We start from the raw sequence: 15803 nt of genomic DNA, 5'->3' as shown, positions 1-15803 counted from the left end.
TACAACAGCTACAGCATGGTCTGTATCAGTAATGAAGATAACAAGGCCCAAACTATTCTCATGGTTGTGTAACAACAGCTAGAGCATGATCTGTATCTGTACTAAATATAACCAGGCCCAAATCTTTGTCATGTTGTGTTACAACAGCTACATCATGGTCTGTATCAGTACTTTAGATACCAAGACCCCAATTATTGTCATGGTTGTGTTACAACAGGTACAGCATGGTCTGCGTCATTACTTTAGATAACCAGACCCCAACTGTTGTCATGATTGTGTAACAACAGTAAGGGCATGGTCTGTAGCAGTACTATAGGTAAACAGGCTCTGACTGTGGCCATGGTCCGGGAACAATAGCCGGAGAATAATCTGTATTAGTACAAACGATAACCTGGCCCCAACTGTTGTCATGGTTGTGTTACAACAGCTAGAGCATGGTCTGTATTAGTACTATAGATAAACAGGCTACGGCTGTTGTCATGGTCAGCTAACAACAGCTACAGCATGGTCTGCATCAGTTCTGTAGATAACCAGGTCCCAACTATTCTCAGTTGTGTAACAACAACTAGAGCATGGTCTGTTAGTACTACAGATACCCAGGACCCAACTATTGTCATGGTTGTGTTACAACAGCTAGAGCATGGCCTGTATCAGTACAATATATAAACATGGTCCGGCTGTTGTCATGGTCCGGTAGCAACAGCTAGAACATGGTCTATATCAGTGCAAAAGATGCAATGCTCCGGCTGTTGTCATGGACCGGAAACAACAGATGGAGCATGGTCTGTATTAGTACTATAAATACACAGGCCCCAACTGTTGTCATGGGTGTGTAACAACAACTGGAGCATGGTCTGTATTAGTACTATAGATGAACACGATCCGGCTGTTGTCATGGTCCGGTTACAACAGCTAAAGCATGGTCTGTATCAGTACTATAGATAATCAGACCCCAACTGTTGTCATGGTTGTGTAACAACAGTTAGGGCATGGTCTGTAGCAGTACTATATGTAAACAGGCTCTGACTGTGGCCATGGTCCGGTAACAATAACCGGAGAATAATCTGTATTAGTACTAACGATAACCTGGCCCCAACTCTTGTCATGAATGTGTTACAACAGCTAGAGCATGGTCTGTATCAGTACTATAGATAACAAGGCTCCAACTGTTTTCATGGTTGTGTACAACAGCAAGAGCATGGTCTGTATCAGTACAAGAGATAAACCTGTTCAGGCTGTTGTCATTGTCCGGTAGCAACAGTTAGAGCATTGTCTATATCATTACAATAGATAAATATGCTGCGGCTGTTGTCATTGACCGGTAACAACAGCTAGAGCATGGTCTGTATTAGTACTGTAGATACCTAGGACCCAACTTCCCTCATGGTTGTGTTACAACAGCCAGAGGATGGTCCGTATCAGTACAATAACCTTCTACGGCTGTTGTCATGGTCCGGAAGCAACAGCTTGAGCAAGGTCTATATCAGTACAATAGATAAAGATGCTCCGGCTGTTGTCAGGGACTGGTAAAAACAGACAGAGCATTGTTTGTATCAGTACTATAGATAACCAGGCCCTAACTGTTTTCATGGCTGTGTAACAACAGCTAGCGCATGGTTTGTATCAGCACTAAATGTAACCAGGGCCCAACTGTTTTCATGGTTCTATTACAACAGCTGGAGCATCTTCTATACCAGCACTATAGATAACAAGGCCCCAACTGTTGTCATGGTTGTGCTACAACAGGTGGAGCATGTTCTGCATCACTACTTTAGATAACCAGGCCCCAACGGTTGTCATGGTTGTGTAACAACAGTAAGAGCATGATCGATGTCGGTTCGAGCGGCGTTGAATTCTTCATGTGAGGAAACCATCAAGCTGGCTTACGAAAGGTCGGTGGTTCTACCCAGGTCCCCGCTGGTGATGAAATAATGCACGGAGGGTCACCTTGGGTCTTCCTCCACCATCAAAGCTGGAAAGTCGCCATATGACCTATAATTGTGTCGGTGCGACGTTAAACCCAACAAAATAAGTAAAATAAAGTAGGCGCATGATCTGTATCCTTAATATAGGTAAACATGCTCTGACTGTTGTCATGGTCCGGAACCAATAGACGGAGCATGGTCTGTATCATTGCTTAAGATAACCTGGCCCCAACTGTTATCATGGTTGTGTAAGAACAGGTAGAGCATGGTCTGTATTAGTACTATAGATAAACAGACCCCAACAATTGTCAAGGTTGCGTTACAACAGCCTGAGCATGGTATGTATCAGTACTATATATAAACATTCTCCGGCTGTTGTCATGGTCCGGTAACAACAGCTACAGCATGATCTGTATCAGTATTGTAGATAACCAGGTCCCAACTATTGTCGTGGTTGTGTAACAACAGCTAGAGTATGGTTGGTATCAGTACAATAAACCTGCTCTGGCTGTTGTCAGAGTCCGGTAGCAACAACTAGAGCATGTTCTGTATCAGTACAATAGATATACATGCTCCGCCTGTTGTCATTGACCGGTAACAACAGATAGAGCATGGTTTCCTTCAGTACTAAAAGTAACCAGGCCCAAATTGTTGTCGTGGTTGTGTAACAACAGCTAGAGCATGGTTTGTACCAGGACTATAGACAACTAGGCCCGAAATGTTATCATGGTTGTGTTACAACAGCTAGAGAATCGTCTATATTAGTACTATAGATAAACAGGCCGCAACTGTTGTCATGTTTGTGTTACAACAATTAGATCATTGTTTGTATCAGTACTATAGATAAACATGCTCTGACTGTTGTCATGGTACGATACCAACAGCCGGAGCATCTGTTTCAGTACTAAAGATAATTAGGCACCAACTGTTGTCGTGGTTGTATTACAACAGCTGGAGCATTGTCTGTATCAGAATCATACCATGCTGCAGATGCTATTACCGAACCATTCCAAAAACGGAGCATGGTTATCTATAGTACTCATATATACCATGCTGTAGATGTTATTACCGAACCATTGTAAGCGTCGGAGCATGGTTATCTATAGTACTCATATATACCATGCTCCAGCTGTTGTTACCGAACCACAACAACAGCCAGAACATGTTTATCTGTAATACTGATATATACCATGCTCTTCCTGTTGTTACCAAACCATGACAACAGTTGGGGCATGGTTATCTATAGTATTCATATTTACCATGCTCCCACTGTTGTTACTGAACCAGAACAACAGCCAGAACATGGTCATCTGTAATACTGATATAAACCATGCTCTTCCTGTTGTTACCAAACCATGACAACAGTTGGGGCATGGTTATCTATAGTATTCATATTTACCAAGCTTCCACTATTGTTCCTGAACCACAAAAACAGCCAGAACATGGTTATCTGTAATACTGATATATACCATGCTCTTCCTGTTGTTATCAAACCATGACAACAGTTGGGTCATGGTTATCTATAGTACTCATATTTGCCATGCTCCCACTGTTGTTACTGAACCAGAACAACAGACGGAACATGGGCATCTGTAATACTGATATAAACCATGTTGTTCCTGTTGTTACCAAACCATGACAACAGTTGGGGCATGGTTATCTATAGTACTCATATTTACCATGCTCCCACTGTTGTTACTGAACCAGAACAACAGCCAGAACATGGTCATCTGTAATACTGATATTTACCATGCTCTTCCTGTTGTTACCAAACCATGACAACAGTTGGGGCATGGTTATCTATAGTATTTATATTTACCAAGCTTCCACTATTGTTCCTGAACCACAAAAACAGCCAGAACATGGTCTTCTGTAATACTGATATATACCATGCTCTTCCTGTTGTTACCAAACCATGACAACAGTTAGGGCATGGTTATCTATAGTACTCATATTTACCATGCTCCCACTGTTGTTACTGAACCAGAACAACAGCCAGAACATGGTCATCTGTAATACTGATATATACCATGCTCTTCCTGTTGTTACCAAACCATGACAACAGTTGGGGCATGGTTATCTATAGTATTCATATTTACCAAGCTTCCACTATTGTTCCTGAACCACAACAACAGCCAGAACATGGTTATCTGTAATACTGATATATACCATGCTCTTCCCGTTGATACCAAACCATGACAACAGTTAAGGCATGGTTATCTGTAGTACTCATAAATATCGAAAGACAACAACAGCCAGAACAAATGCATCTGTAATACTGATATAAATCGTGCTCGTCCTGTTGTTACCAAACCATGATAACAGTTAGGGCATGGTTATCTATAGTACTCATATTTACCGTCATCCAGCAGTTGTTATCGAACCACAACAACAGCCAGAACATGGCCATCTGTAAAACTGATATATACCATGCTCATCCTGTTGTTACCAAACCATAACAACAGTTAGGGCATGGTTATTTATGGTACTCATATTAACCGTGATCCAGCAGTTGTTATCGAACCACAACGGCAGCCAGAACATGGTCATCTGTAATACTGATATATACCATGCTCTTCCTGTTGTTACTGAACCATTATAACTGTTGGGCATGGTTATCTAAATTACAAATATTTACCATACTCCCACTGTTGTTAGTTAATCACAACAACAGCCAGAACATGGTCATTTGTAATACTGATATATACCTTGCTCTTCCTGTTGATACCAAACCATGGCAACAGTTGGGGCATGGTTATCTATAGTACTTATATTTACCATGTTTCCACTGTTGTTACTGAACCAGAACAACAGCCAGAACATGGTCATCTGTAATACCGATATATACTATGCTCTTCCTGTTGTTACCAAACCATGACAACAGTTGGGGCATGGTTATCTATTGTACTCATGTTTTCCGTGCTCCCGCTGTTGTAACTGAACCACGACAACGGCCAGAACATGGTTATCTGTAATACTGATATATACCGTGCTCTTTCTGTTGATATCAAACCAAGACAACTGTTAGAACCTGGTTATCTGTAGTAATCATTCTTACCATGCTTTAACTATCGCCTATCGCTATCAAACCATCACTACTGTTAGTGCATGAATACTGATATATACCATGCTCTTCCTGTTAACAAACCATGACAACAGTTGGGGTTTGGTTATCTATAGTCCTTGTATTTACCATGCTCCCGTTGTTGTTTCTGAACAATAAAAACAGCCATAACATGATTATCTGTAATACTGATATATACCGTGTTCTTTCTGTTGACATCAAACCATGACAACAGTTGGGACATTGTTATTAATAGTCTCATACTTACCGTGCTTTAACTATCGCTATCAAACTATCACTATAGTTGGTGCATGAATACTGATATCAACCATGCTCTTCCTGTTGATACCAAACCATGACAACAGTTGGGGCATGGTTATCTATAGTACTCATATTTACAATGTTCCCGCTGTTGTTACGGAACAACAAAAACAGCCAGAACATGGTTATCTGTGCTACTTATATCTATAGAACTCATATATACCGTGATTCCGCTGTTGCTACTGAACCACAATGATCTTCCTGTTGATACCAAACCATGACAACAGTTTGGGCATGGTTATCTATAGTACTCATACTTACCCTGCTCCCGCTGTTTTTACTCAACCATAACAACACCCAGAACATGGTTATCTGTAATACTGGTATATACCTCTTCTTGCTGATACCAAACCTTGACAACAGCTGGGACATGGTTATCTTGTTTTCTACAATACTCATATTTACCGTGCTCAAGCTGTTATCACTGAACCACAACAACCGCCAGAACATGGTTATCTGTAATACTGATATATACTGTGCTCTTTCTGTTGATACTTAACCATGACAACAGTTGGGGCATGGTTATCAATAGTACTCATACTTATCGTGCTTCCACTGTCGCTGTCAAACCATCACTACAGTTGGGGCATGAATAACTATAGTACATGTACTGATATATACCATGCTACGGCTAGTGTTAACTAGGCTTCAGCTTTTGTTATTGAATAGTATCAACAATTGGGACATTGTTAACTACAGTGCATGAACGGATATATGCAAACTCTAGCTGTTGTTATCAAACCACGACAAGAGTCGGGGCATGGTTAAATATATTACTCATGTATACCATGTTTCGTCTGTTTCTTCTGGTGCATTATGTACAACTGTTGTATCATGGTTAAATCTAGTACTGATATATACCATGCTCCAACTGTACTTAACCGAACCGCGAAAACAAGTCGAACATGGTTATCTATAGTACCCATATATCATGTTACAGTTGTTGCTACTGAACCATAACTACAGTTTGAGCATGGATGATTATAGCACTAATAAATACCATGATCCAGATGTCGGAACCAAAAGATAATAGGTAAGGGTAGATTTCTCAGAAGCACAGAGCATCAAAACACAACCCCAGAGCTACGCATTTGCATAGTAGTCAGACAACAAAAATAAGCTGTAATGGAAAAATATTTCAGACAGGTTAAAACCAACTCAACTGTCATGGCATAGTTATCCAAAATACCAATATATATTATGCACCACCTGGGGCATTGGGAACTATAATATTGATATATACCGTGTTTCAGCTATTGTTATCGAATCATTAGTACAGTTTGGAAATGGATACAAATTCTTTTGGTAATTACCATTCCCCAGCTGGGTTTACGGGACAACAGTCAGAACATGGATATATGATATATAAACCATGCTCCAGTCGCAAAAGTAACAATTGGCACAGTGTTAACTATAGTACATGTACTGTTATGTGCAAACTCTAGCTGTTGTAACCTAACCACGGCAAAAGTCAATGTATGGTTATCTAAGATACTCAGATATACCATGCTCCAGCTGTTATTACCGTGAATAACTATACTAATGATACATACCATGCTACAGTTGGTGTTAAATAAGCTGGGCTTCTGATTTTGCTATCGAACAATAGCAATATTTGGGACATTGTTAACTACACTGCATGTACAGATATATGCTGTTGTTATCAAACCAGGACAAGAGTTGGTGCATGGTTATTTATATTACTCATGTATACCATGTTCCAGCTGTTGCTACTGGAGCATTACAACTGTTAGGTCATTGTTAACTATAGTACTCAAATATACCGCGCTCCCGCTGATGCTACCGAACCACGACACTGGCTAAAGCATGGTTAACAATTGGAGCATGGTTATCTATAGTACTCATATATTCCCTAGCTCAAGCTGTTGCTAGCTATCACTACAGTTGGGTTATGGTTAACTTTTGTACTGATATATACAATGCTCCAGCTGTTGTTACCAAACAATGACAACAGTTAGGGCATGTTTATCTATAGTACTCATATATACCGTGCTCAATCTGTTGCTACCAACTATCACTACAGTTTGCTACTGGAGCATTACAACTGTTAGGTCATGGTTAACTATAGTACTGATATAAATAACGCTCTAGCTGTTGTCACCAAACAATGACAACAGTTATGGCATGGTTATCTATAATACTCATATATACAGTGCTCAATCTATTGCTACCGAACCATCACTACAGTTTGGTCATGGATAACTACAATACTGATAAACACTATGCTCTGCCTGTTATTATCGAACCATGATAACAGTTTGGGCATGGTTATCTATAGTACTTATATATACCGTCCTCAAGCTGTTGTTACTGAACCATCAGTACAGTTGGAGTATGGATATACTATAGTAATGGTATTTACCATGCTCCGATGAGGTAACAGAAACACAACAATGGTTGGAGCATGGTGAACATAGTAATGATATATACCATGCCCCAGCTGTTGTAATCTAACCAGGACAACAGTCGGAACATAGCTATCTAAAATTCATATATACCATGTTCCAGCTACATGATGCTTTTGAAGTACAAAAAATATGCGGAGCATGTTATCCATAGTACTCACAGATATCATGGGTCAGCAGTAGCTATCGAACCATGACAACAGTTAGGGCATGGTTATCTATAATACTGATACAAACAAGGAAGAATATCCAACAGGGAAAGCCATGTTCCAAAAAACGCAGCCTCAAACCATACTTGTCTGCACTTAAGTTACTGTTTCTTTCTAGTTTTGATAACAGTCGTGAATGTTTACATAGTGTAAGACTACTAATACAGAGCATGCTATATAGCTGTTTTATTTCAATGCACTATTGCCGTAAAAACGACTTATTAACATACTTCATGACTTGTGCGGCTTCGGGTCTGAAATTAGTGTTGAACTCTATAACAATAATTTCTTTCCCTTCTTTACAAAACTGTCCGAAGTGTCTTGTCGATCTTGTTTCCGAAAATGAGGAAGAAGTAAAATATTCAAAGTCGTCAATGGCATTTTTTGCTGCCTCAGTAGACTCAAATGAACCGTAATAAGAGTTATTCTTCATAGTGAATTCCTCATCCCATTCCATGATGTTAATTGAAAACAGAAAACAGGCTAGTTATCTAAAAATAGACTTTTATTTGGGATGGCTATTTTTAGATGGCTATTTTTACGCGGCTATTTTTACACGATATTTGCACATGCGCATAACAATACCATGCGCGGCCTGTTGTCGTTATCCCTCTCCCGAATAAAACGCGTTATTTGCAATTATTACAACAAAAGCACATGCCACACTTTTGCGGATTTCATAATGATGAGCAGAAGAAGAAATGTACTCATCAAGCATGCGGAACTTCAGCCTTTCTTCTCTAGTTTCCACCCTTGCTGGAAATAATTCCCCGATCGGCGTCTGGAAACTTCTCCAAACAGTCAACCTGGAATGTCGTCGTATATCCTTAGGACACTGGGCAATGCCAGACATATGTATATTTTTGACAGCACGGAAAGTGACGTCACTCGCCTTCAGCTATTTCCGGAAGTACAGAAAATTAAAGCAGACATGCTAAACTTGAAAACGAAAGTCGCCTTTGCATTGATCGATAGTCAGGGATCACCCCGTCAAAATGTATGCGCGTGGACTTTTTCTTTCTTTTTCTTTTTGCTAATGGGGAGTCAAGGATACATAGGGATTTTTCGTCAAATCGCTCAAAAGGTCATTTTTGATGTTGTTTGAAAGTGTCAGTATATGCCTTTGATGTAAGATATTTCCGTATTTTCAAAATGAATTTCATATAATAAATGTTGATTCTACGGAAGCGTGAAAGGACCATCAGACGCTAATACGTTTTATTACGTTCAAGTGCGGAAAGGATATCCCTCGATCAAATGTAAAATCTATCAACAAACAAAACTTGATTTTAAAACGTTTGTCCATGTTTGTAACATCGCGTAACGCTTTAAACAAATAAATCTTGGATCATATATTAAGATGAACTTATCACTTTGACAATTTATTTCGAGACATATAAAAAAATAAAACAAATACAAACTTATTAACCAACACAAGTACATAAAGCAAAATTACATTTGAATGACCTTAAGCCCTAACAATCAAAACAGTAAAACTTAAGTTATTTTCATAAATGAAATGAATTGGGGTATTCTATGTCATCTGTTTCATATCTTAAATGAAATTTTTAAGTTACCGTTACTAATGCGAACTTTTAACCTTTAGCCTGCTGATGGAAAGTGATTCTGCTTTTGCGATCAGTGCAGACCAAGATCAAGATGTTGGTCTGCACTGTTCGCTCTCCAGTCCGTAAATTTTCAGTGAACACCCCTTCTAATAATAAATGGTATTGCCCAAATTTAATGATGGATCAGTCCATTTTAGAAATTTAGCAGGCTAAGGGTTTATTTGTGTCTAATGTCGTCGTATTGTAAATTGCGTTAAAACACCTAGTAAATAAAGCCCAAATCATACTGACAGGTGTTTAGGGTTAGGCAATACTACGTTTCCCGCCACTTCCGACTGCCAGATTTCGTTGGATTAGTGGGATTTAAACTGTAACCTAGTTAATTAATAAGATTCCATTAGGTATTACTGGTTTGACATGCGACAGGCCGGTGTAACAAACGTAGCTAGAGAATATAGTTGTATCTGATTTTGTTTTTGAAAACGCCCTTAATACCTGGTAGTGTGATTGGGGTTTAAGTACGCACACTTCACCGACATTTTAATTACCCTAAAAGATAATTCTGACATGATTTGCGAAGACAATAACGTACGGCATGTAAATCTATATATCCTGGAATGCTCCTGAATCATCAGAAAGGTCAGCAACAACTAAATTTATGCAAAGTGAACACTATTACTGTGTTCATCTTAAAGTAGTTGACACTTAATGACGCTCGGCAATTTCCGTGTGTTTACGTATTCGTGTTAAGCAATTCGGTCTTGTTCGGTCTTTTTCGTGCGTAAATGTAGTTCAACGCGAATTGGCTTTTCTGTAGAACAAGAGAATACCTAAATCACATACGAAGAATATGTCATTTCCGATTGTCATTACAACTTGAAAATGTCACATAATTTATGACAATGTACAAATCCCTTTAATGATTCAACGCACGAAAGTGTCTCATTGCAAGCAATATTTTAGAAACATTTTAGCCGCGCCATGAGAAAACCAACATATTGCATTTGCGTCAAGCATGGATCCAGATCAGCCTGCGCATCCGCGCAGTCTGGTCAGGATCCATGCTGTTCGCTAACGGTTTCTCTAACTGCAATATGCTTTGAAAGCAAATAGCATGGATCCTGACCAGACTGCGCGGATGCGCAGGCTGGTCTGGATCCATACTGGTCGCAAATGCACAATGTTGGTTTTCTCATGGCGCGGCTCATTTAATGATCACTTTATAAATGTAACAAAGGAATGTTTTACAGTCACAACCAATTGAATGTATATACATAACTTTTGAATGAAAATGATGTTATGATTTTCAAAACATTTCACACAAAATAATCGTACATCAAGCTAACTTATTTAATGATTTTCATGAATGTTGATGAAGTTTATAAACCGTGTGAATTGTGTGTAATGCACCCGTATGTAACACCTTTTCCTGGATCGTCAGCACGAACTGGAATGATGAAACAAGATTCCTGACATTGGTCTTGAGTCATATGTAGAACTGACTTTACACATATATATTACGGCAAAAACTGTCGGTATCATACAATGCGTATCAAACCGTCAGTATAGTATCTGAACAATAAATAATCTCAAATATATTTACATAGCCTTATGTACTACGTTGATCACCAGTTGAGATCGAATGTTTGAAAGCATACATCTTTTTCTAAAACAACAGTACGTCAACATGACGTTCTGAATCATTCTTAACAGACGGGATATGTTTCCGCGATATCCAAAATTTTGAAAAATGATGGTTTTTGTCCGGTTTTTTAACTGTGAATGCGATTTTTGTCTAGGTAATAGACAACTTCCGGTGACACTGATCGTTTTTTTAATATTGCAGCCTCACTTGAAACTTTCACCTACGTCTAGAAACTGTTACGAAAACGGCGAGAATTCCTAGACGTTAAATCTCAAATCTGAGTTCCGTTCAGCATCCGTTCTCCACTTGAGATACTGTTTTGACGTAACAGTTTGGTGATCTCTTTCCGCACTTTGAAGTACTGAACTGTAAGAATGAGCGTAAGAACAGAAAGTCCTATACATACGGATGCTAAAATCCAAGTGTTTTTACCATTGATATGTGAATAATTATTTTTCTGAGTAAAATTGTTTATAGAATTTCTTGAATCTTTGTCAGAAAACATTTCTGGAACTTCTTCGTTCCAAAAGAACATTTTAGATTGTCTTAGATTTGTTAAAAACGACACGGCTGGTTCTCTACGAGATGAAAATATTTTTGTATAGGATTTCCTGCGTGAATGGAATCGAGGTAGGTCTACTTCATTAGTTGGATGAAGTGATGGTATTCTGAAAAAAAAAGAAACACATATTACACTTTGAAATTATGACTTGAAAACAAACCTACCTGTTGGAAACATACTTATTTTGGTTAATATGTATTCTCTTTTAATTTACGGAATACAATCATCAAAACGTAGCTACAGAGAAACAAAATAGCGACTGTCAAAGAGCCAGTCTTAGGCTTAAAAATATGTAAGCAAAAAGTTCATGTCATATGGGTGGCACTTATCAACGTTATTTGGCGCCCGAGTGGTTGAATTGTAGTTACCAATCGCCGTTGTCGGGTCAATTCGACCTCAAATCATCAGTAAATTATATAACGTTCACTACGTCATCACTCATCACCCATTCTTCTACATTTCGTCTACAAACTTTGTTTGTGCTTTAAGGCAAGCAAGTTCGTTCACTTTCGATGTTAAAAAAATCTAAATTTTGAATAAATAAATTAAACTATCAAATACATGTACTTTGGTAAGTTGTAGGATTATAAATACCCGTGTTTGATAAAATTCGACCATATGCGCAGTAGCAAGTTTGCCATTTCTTTGTCAACATGATCGTATCGGAAGTTTTTGTGTCCTGTAAAAGGACAACCTGATAGATAGAATAGCTCAGCCCCGTGTATCACACCTGTGAATGAGAACAGTCATAGTTTATAATTTGAAAATAGTATGGTAGATATACATTATTAAATGTATAAAGCAAATAAGATGTAAAAAAAGTTTGTTATTTCCTACCATATTATACGATATAGTTTCTTAACTGTGGCAAAGTATTTTGAAAAGTCAATACCGGGAAAGTCAAGTTATAAATTTTCATTGCCAATGCATATATCTGACGTATGGATCCAGCTATCAGCATTAACTTATAACAATCCATACTTTCCAGAGTGCTTCTCTATGCAGATGTGCTAGCTCAGTGAATTGGTTTACATAACAAACGTTATGTGAGAACAATAAACGTCAGCAACAACCTTCATTCCTCATTTCATGAAGTAAATTTTTCGAGGAATAATAACAAAAACGGCCTCTGGATCACACTGATGGAATGCGTTTCTTGGACGTTACATAAAACGTGACGTAGTCATTGAAAGTTACGTGCCGATTCATATAATGTATGTTTAATAAGACGTGTTTTCCTTTACATTCTCGGTAATACGATGTTACAACAAATGACTGAGTAGAAGTATAAACTATTAAATAATGATTTCAATTCAGATTATATTATTACGTTGGCAATGGAACTTGTTTCCAGCGCATCACTCTTACATCTTGTGTGATTATAACATCAAAGCCAACGGAAAAATTTACATTTATGTGATAAGTAGAATATTAAATGAGTTAAGTTTCAGTACAGAATTATTTGAACTCGTTGAAGTAAATGATTATTCGCCAGAAGCATGATATATATTATTTTATTCAGTTCGTAAAATAAATATTCAATACTGGAACTACGCCCATTTTTATCCTCTATGAATACATTTATTTTCTTATTTTTGTGCCCCTCCTTAATTAAACATAAAATTACGTGCTGAACACACTTAGCTATTTGACAATTTTGATAATGTATATGCGGATATCAACGTTAGAGGGACCACTTACCATCCCACTGGTCAAGCAGAGACTTGTACTCGTAATTATATAGATACACTGAAACGTTCCGACGGGAGAGACGGTCGGCAAACAGATGTGTAGGTGCTGTGATGAAATAATCACCAACAATCTGAAACAATTACACAGTAAAGAACTAAAGATGAGACGACAAAACAATATACTGGCGCGCTGGAAAAGAAATCAACAGAAATCAGGCAAATATTTGATGGATATCGTCAAGGACGTAGATAATAATGCTTGAAAACGTGTTAAAATCGAAATAATATATCTCAAACAGTGATTTGTCGTTGAATAAAATCACTGTTTGGAGTTTAGATGCGAAGGAATTATATCACGAGGGCGCAGCCCGAGTGATATAATAATACGCATCTAAACGACAAGCAATGATTTTATTCAGGAGCAAATCACTGTTTGACATCTTTGACGGTATTCATTTAATATTTACCCGTTTTCAATCGGTTTCTTTTCCACCGCACCGCTATGCCGTTTGACTCTATGACGTAATAATTGTGACGTCAGAACAGTGAATTGTTGTATAATAATTCACTGTTTTTAGCCTTTTTTGTTTAATAGGAAAATGAATCGGATCTTGTTAGAATCTTAGATTCAAATAAATATGTCACAAAAGCTTATTTACTTGTATTATTACGTGATTCATATACTTAACCCTTAAACTGCTAAATTTCTATAATGAACTTGTCCATCTTTTTATTTGGACAGTACCATTTTTAAGTTTAAGGGGTGCTTAACTGAAAATTAACTGACTGAATACGAACAGTGCAGACCATGGATGTGCAGGCTGATCTTGGTCTGCGCTGGTCACAAAGGCAGAATCACTTGCTGCCAGCAGGCTATTTAAAGGTTTAGAACGTAAAATACGCATCCGTTTTCTTGCTTTTTGGTACAATCTCTACGTCTTGTTTATTTATAACACTAATTATCACTTGACTTAGTCATACCGGATTCGCGTATCAACACGCCAACATAAAATGTACTTTTACTTTTTCTCATCATGTAAAATACGGACAAGTAACAAAAGCGTTTCATTTTACTGGAGAAGCAAGAAAGAGGATTAATATCTAAATAAATAATTTCTCGTATAACGGACATGTCTAATATTTCGGAGACAATGTCTTGAATTAGTTTTCAATCACACGATTTAGAAGCAAAGCATTAAACATCTACATATTCAGAGTTTGTGCCAGAAATACTTAACTTTATGCTCTTTTTTCCTCAAATCATACACATATTTTACCGACAGTAGTGTAAATATGATTTATTCAGGTGTTAAATTGATAGTGAAATTTTTATTATTTAAGTAGCATCTATATGTTTTGCTTGATTTCTTTACATAAGAACTTCGAAAAAATATGTTTCGGTTCAGGTTTCCAAGATCAACACCAAGTTGTAAACACCATTTAGAATTTAGAATAACATTGTCGCAAATGTTGCCCTCTTTTTCACTCCAGGAGACGGATACTACATGTGACCTAAATCGTAATTACAACGTGCTATTAAATTGATTAACTTCGTCTGTGATATCAAATGAAGCCTTAAAGATATTGAAGTATGCTCTGTCAACCTATGTTTATTCGTCGATAATTTGCCATTAATCATAATTATCTTCATCCATTAGAATTAATTGGAGTCGAGATAGGAAAAATAAACGGATCACTACAAAAAATCCAACAAGACGCTGTCGTTGGATGAACCTCTGATTTTATCCTCGACTCTTTCACAAGGAGAGGGTAAACCAAACGGTTCTCGTGTCTCGTTTTGTTTTTCAACGTAGCGGAAAGCAGGAGATATGGCCATTTGTATTAGCCTTTCGATGATTTAGTCTGTCGTTCAATGGTGTTTTAGGTAAGTTATTAGTTTTTGGGGAAAAATGAAAAATAAATATTCTGCTACTAATGTTTGCTAAAGGCACAGTTTCCAAGCTACAAACATATAATCGTTTCCACCAAAGAAATTGGCTTTGATTAACCTTTAGCCTTCTGGCGGCAAGAGGTTTTGCCTTTGCAACATCAGTAATCATGGTCTGCAATGTTCGCTATTCAGTAAGTAAATTTTCAGTGAACACCCCTTTGAGTAATAAATTGAATGATGGACCAGTTCATTTAAATGACTATTGTGAAATAATATGAAACTGTTACCTCTGAGAAGCTCCTTTCTATTTCTTTTTCAGAAATATCCGAGGACTCTAACTTTACATACTTTTCCAACACAGAATCTGAAGATAAAAAAATTCGCTTATGCCACATAGTACATTTACCCAAAAAGAGAATTAAAACTATTTGCAAAGATTCGCCTGAATTTTTTCACAAATAATATATCTGTGATTGCTCTGAAGCTAATATAGAAAGAACT

At 37.6% G+C, this 15803-nt stretch overlaps 1 protein-coding gene across 1 annotated transcript in view; it reads right to left on the bottom strand.

Moving 5' to 3' along the window:
• Positions 1-9508: 9508 nt before the first annotated feature.
• LOC123524156 (liver carboxylesterase 1-like) overlaps positions 9509-15803 on the bottom strand; it is a 50560-nt gene continuing 44265 nt past the window's right edge. The window contains exons 8-11 of the mRNA XM_045302126.2: positions 15590-15666; positions 13422-13542; positions 12315-12450; positions 9509-11826 (exon numbers count right to left, since the gene is read on the bottom strand). Of these exons, the coding sequence (XP_045158061.1) occupies positions 11430-11826; positions 12315-12450; positions 13422-13542; positions 15590-15666 (731 nt within the window). The 3' untranslated portion in view covers positions 9509-11429. The remainder of the gene's footprint in view (positions 11827-12314; positions 12451-13421; positions 13543-15589; positions 15667-15803) is intronic.

This window comes from Mercenaria mercenaria, chromosome 3 (assembly GCF_021730395.1).
Source record: "Mercenaria mercenaria strain notata chromosome 3, MADL_Memer_1, whole genome shotgun sequence".
Lineage (NCBI taxonomy): Eukaryota > Metazoa > Mollusca > Bivalvia > Venerida > Veneridae > Mercenaria > Mercenaria mercenaria.
The sequence above is the reverse complement of the archived record's forward strand: the minus strand, read 5'-3'. Positions and strand labels throughout refer to the sequence as shown.